Source organism: Monodon monoceros, unplaced genomic scaffold (genome assembly GCF_005190385.1).
Source record: "Monodon monoceros isolate NGI ecotype Baffin Bay Population unplaced genomic scaffold, NGI_Narwhal_1 Super_Scaffold_22, whole genome shotgun sequence".
NCBI lineage: Eukaryota > Metazoa > Chordata > Mammalia > Artiodactyla > Monodontidae > Monodon > Monodon monoceros.
The window spans coordinates 3,735,073-3,740,422 of record NW_021703779.1 but is presented as its reverse complement, the minus strand read 5'-3'; the positions used below and the strand labels follow the sequence as shown (position 1 = coordinate 3,740,422).

The window sequence follows — 5,350 nt, the reverse complement described above, 5'->3', positions numbered from 1 at the left end:
GAAACTTGGCCCTTCACATATATAACAGTTTAAAGAACATGTCCTAAAGGTAAAGGAATTGGGACTCACACAGACCTAAGCAAGAATCTAGTTTTATAGGCAAAGCTTCCCCATAGAAGGTTTCAGCCTGTTTGTGGTGATTGGCATTTGAAGATCAAGGGAATCTCAAAAGGTGGTCAAATGCCTAAGTATCAATATCTTACAGAAGGAAGTCAGCTCAGTCGCTCAGTGAGAACTGCCCTCTGGTACTGGAGCTGGCGCTGGTTCCCGTGAGTGGTAGCGTGTGAGTCCTTCACGGGGACCTGGGCTCAGTGACCTCAGTCAGTTACTTAACCCTGATGAGTCTCAGTTTCTTCTTCTGTAAAATGGGCTGATGCATGCCCTGAGAAAATCTGCTGAGAGGACCCGAGTCCATCTGAATAACATGCTTGGCACACAGCAGGCTCTCCGTGAATGACAGTCACTGTTTCTCAGCTGCTGTGGCTGCTTTGTTTGCAGTTATAATTGCTGTGCCCTAGGATGCAAACTCCAAAGATGGGGGCCACAAATACTATCATGGTGCCAGGCACATGGAGAGACCCAGTGGTCTCTCCTTCTGTCCCCTGCACAGAAAGAGGAAGTCTCTCCCCCCTAGAGATCTGTAAATATTCCAACTAATAACAAGATCCAGGGTAAAATCCTTGTAAGGTGGGAGGGAGAAAGTGGTTGCTGAGTTGTACAGACTCAGCTTTATCTAAGATCTGCAGCTAAATTCCAGTGTTTGTAATAATACCTTGCGGGAATCAAGAATAAGATGACAAACATTGGTGACTAAGGGCAAAGTCATTGTGTCAAAGTTTTCCTCTAACTGCCACCATACCTGTGCTCCCTGATCTTGACTGACCCTCTACCAGTCTTAATCATAGGGTCCCCAACTCAGGTACACTGTGAGTCAGGTAGGAAACGGCTAAACCTGCCTTTTAAAAAATATCCCACTCAAAGGTGTTTCGGAAAGCCTGATCTTACTAACTGAAGGGTACTTGGCCCTACAGCGTGAAAGGTAAAAGCAAAATTCTGGAACTCCATCCTCCATTACGTTTTATAATTATAAATCTCCTGTTAGAACAAAAAACTAAAATAATTTGAGCTCTGTTTCATAGGGAGGACTAGTTATTTTTTAAAAAAATAAATTTATTTATTTTTGGCTGCGTTGGGTCTTCGTTGCTGCCGCGGGCTTTCTCTAGTTGCGGCGAGCAGGGGCTACTCTTTGTTGCAGTGCGTGGGCTTCTCATTGCGGTGGCTCCTCTTGCTGCGGAGCACGGGCTCTAGGTACGCGGGCCTCAGTAGTTGTGGCACAAGTGCTCAGTAGTTGTGGCTTGCAGGCTCTAGAGCACAGGCTCAGTAGTTGTGGCGCACGGACCCAGTTGCTCCGCGGCACGTGGGATCTTCCCGGACCAGGGCTCGAACCCATGTCCCCTGCATTGGCAGGCGTATTCTTAACCCCTGCGCCACCAGGGAAGTCCAGGATTCACTATTGATTAAATCTCTGAAAGTCGGTTCAATTTGCCCTTGGTTGACTAATTCATTGACTGTTGAGCAAGTGAAAGCAGAGCTCACTTTCATTTCACCTATTTCCTCTCTATCAAAGGAAACAAGCCTCAGACTTGAAAAGGTGGCACACACACACCCGAGGCTATTGAATGCCTAGGTGTGGATGCTTGGAAGATGCTCCTTGGGTCCGGAGGGTATATGCTCAGCCTCATGTTCTGAGCGGTGAAGATGAAAGTCCAAAAAGTGAGAAGTTACACAGAACAAATGTGCCCTGGGCTTTCCAGAAGAACAAAAGCTACGTGCTGACAAACATACTCCACTCTCAGAAATTCTGGCTGAGCTGTGAGTTCCTAGAAAAGAAAGCTGTCACCACTAGAAGTCCACACTGGTTCAACGTCATACTGAATTCTTTCAAAAGGGGTGCAATGTTGATAAATTGGGACTATGCCTTTCATTCACAAGACAGTGAAAATTTCACAAGATTGACAGTCTTGTCATAATATGTCAGACATGATACAGAAGTTTAGGTGTGACAGGACCACAGGCAGATGTGCTCAACTGTGTAATCCCAAGAATGTTGATGAAAGATTTATGAGGGGCTGAGAGGAGAGCATCTATCTCACAGCAGGCCACACATGGCGTGGCGCTGTCCCTTTCATCATGTTTATTAATGTCAACGTAGACAGCTTTATAAATATTCAAATGATGCTAACTCGGAAGGGATGCCTAATGTGAAGATTAAAAAAAAAAAACAAACTCAGCAGAATGATGTTTAGTAAGAATGAAGGTAAATTTACACCTAAGTTCAAGGAATGACAGTATAACACTTTCAAGTGGCAGATGGGTGATCTGACAATGATTATACAGTGAACATAAAATGTCAAAGACGACTTCAGCTGTGATTTATGAAGGCAATGATTTCATGCTTTAGTGAATCTAATGGTCTGAATATTTCAGCCCCAGGTAAGATCTGAGATTTAAACTGAGATTTTTTTTTTTTTTTTTTTTGCGGTATGCGGGCCTCTCACTGTTGTGGCCTCTCCCGTCGCGGAGCACAGGCTCTGGACGCGCAGGCCCAGTGGCCACGGCTCACGGGCCCAGCCGCTCCGCGGCATGTGGGATCTTCCCGGACCAGGGCACGAACCTGTGTCCCCTGAATCGGAAGGCGGACTCTCAACCACTGCGCCACCAGGGAAGCCCTAAACTGAGATTTTTGTCAATACCAGCTTTAACCGGGGGCAGCATGTTTTGGGATAGGGGACGTGCATAAACTCTAGGTGCATTTATATGGTCCTTTAACTTTTGGTTGATCATATACATCTTTTTATTTATTTTTTCCATCCACTTTTAACTTAATGTATCTAGGCCATGCCACGAGTCTTTCGGGGTCTTAGTTCCCAGACCAGGGATTGACCCGGGGCCCTTTGCAGTGAAAGCGTGGAGTCCTAACCACTGGACCACGAGGGAATTCCCTCCACCCACTTTTTTTTTTTTTTTTTTGCGGTACGCGGGCCTCTCACTGCTGTGGCCTCTCCCGTGGCGGAGCACAGGCTCCGGACGCGCAGGCTCAGCGGCCATGGCTCAAGGGCCCAGCTGCTCCGCGGCATGTGGGATCTTCCCGGACCGGGGCACGAACCCGTGTTCCCTGCATCGGCAGGCGGACTCAACCACTGCGCCGCCAGGGAAGCCCCCACTTTTTTTTTTTCTTTAGTTTACTTATTTTTGGTCAATCCTCACAGCATGTGGGATCTTGGTTTCCTGACCAGGGATTGAACCCGTGCCCCCTGCACTGGAAGTGCAGAGTCTTAACCACTGGACCACCAGGGAAGTTCCCCCCAACCATTTCTTAAATTAAACTTTTTATTTAGAGATAATTATAGATTCACATGTAGTTGTAAGAAATAATACAGGGACCTCCTTTGTATCCTGTACCCCACTTCTACCAATGGGATCATCCCGGAAAATGATAGCATACTATCACAACCGGGATGTCAACATTGATACAATCTGGGCTTCCCTGGTGGTGCAGTGGTTAAGAATCTGCCTGCCAGTGCAGGGGACACGGGTTTGAGCCCTCATCTGGAAAGATCCCACATACCGCAGAGCAACTAAGCCCGTGCGCCACAACTACCGAGCCCGCGTGCCACAACTCCTGAAGCCCGCATGCCTACAGTCTGTGCTCCGCAAGAGAAGCCACTGCAATGAGAAGCCGGCACCACAAGGAAGAGTAGCCCCTGCTCGCCACAACTAGAGAAAGCCCGTGCACAGCAATGAACACCGGACGCAGCCAAAAACAAAGAAATAGATAAAGGAATAAATTTATTTTTAAAAAATTGATACAATCCACCAAGCTTATATATAGGCGTGTATTTAGTCCTGTGCAATTTAATGTGACCACCACAGCGAAGGTACACTTGAGATGGATTTTTACAGGCACCTTCCTTTCAAGTCTCCATTTACAAAGGAAAAGTCACCTCATTCTTCTAACTAGAGGCATTCTGGACACGGCAGCTTGGAGTTATTTATGAGGCGGTAACCCCGTGCCCAGCGCCATGACCGGTGCCCAGGGGAGCTTGCTCTTTCTTCAATTGTCCGGATAAGATGCAACTGATCAGCCACAGAACCAGAGAATGCAAATCTCTCTCTTGACCGCTAAAGACACTGGGACTGCTGCTGAGATTCCTCGTCCTGGCTCTACAGCGGCAGATCCCAGACAAGGACTCAGGGACTCCTGACTCTCTGTTCTGCGCTCTCCTGGCTTGTCCTTGCCACCTACTTCCTGCATCATCACCTGGATGAAGCGTCTTCGAGGAACCAGCTGTTTCCTAGCGTCCAGCTACAGAACAGTAATATACCTAATACGTCAAGTCCTCCGGGCACAATTGTACCAAAGGGAGAGCGGGGTTTGAACGCAATGACTTCCTCAGCTGTAACTATAGAAAGAGCCAACACCGGCCACTCGGTATCTGGGCTGCAGCGCCGGACAATGCGGGCGCGCGCAGAGGGCTCCAGGGACCCGCCATCCCGCTGCCCTGCGCTGGGGGCACAGTGGGCCGGCGCGGGGACAGGCGGGCGGCACGCGGGTGGGCGCGGGACGGCGGCGGGGACCCCCGCGGCGCTCCCGGCCTCACCTGCGCGGCCGCCCACCGCCCGCGGTCCGCGAGAACAAAGGCGGGGGCGCCAGCCGGCCGCGCGCTCCAAGATGGAGGGCGCCGGGGGCTCCGGCCGCCGCTGGGCCCGCCTCGCCCCGGCCCGCCCCGCGCGGGCGCTTCCGCCGCCTCACCTGCCGCGCCTAGGCCACCCGAACAGCGAGCGGACGTGCCCCGAGCCTCCGAGGACGGCCCGGCGCCCGAGACGGAGGAGGGGCCCCCGGACCTCGAGCCCCCGCCCCCGCCCGCCCTCTGGCCCCGCGGGTCGCGCCCCTCACCCCGAGCGCGCGCCCCCCACTCCGCCCCCCAGGCCTCCGCGCGCCCCAAGCGTGAGCTCCGGCCCCGGCGCCCAGTACACTGCGCTCGGCTGGCAGCGCGAGGCCCTGAGCGCGCTCCAAGCCTCGGGGCGACTTGGGGAGCCCCGGGCGCGCGCCCCCGACCCCAGCGCCTCTCCCCGCCCCTCCCACCGCCGGCGGCCGCGGGGGTCCCGGACGGCGCGCCTCTCCTCCCACTCCGCCTCCCACCCTCCGGGCAACTCGCGGGAACCCGAGCGCTCGCCCCGCCCCCTGCCCCCTGCCCCCAGAGCGGCGCAAGCCCCCGAGCGCGCGCCGGACCCCGCCGCTCCCCGCCCCCTCCCCGCGGGCCCGCCCCCTCCGGGGCCCGCCCTCCCC

At 53.2% G+C, this 5,350-nt stretch overlaps 1 protein-coding gene across 1 annotated transcript in view; it reads left to right on the top strand.

The window, feature by feature from the left end:
• Positions 1-4,444: 4,444 nt before the first annotated feature.
• LOC114906403 (proline-rich protein 2-like) overlaps positions 4,445-5,350 on the top strand; it is a 1,546-nt gene continuing 640 nt past the window's right edge. The window contains exon 1 of the mRNA XM_029241199.1: positions 4,445-5,321. Within this exon, the coding sequence (XP_029097032.1) occupies positions 4,445-5,321 (877 nt within the window). The remainder of the gene's footprint in view (positions 5,322-5,350) is intronic.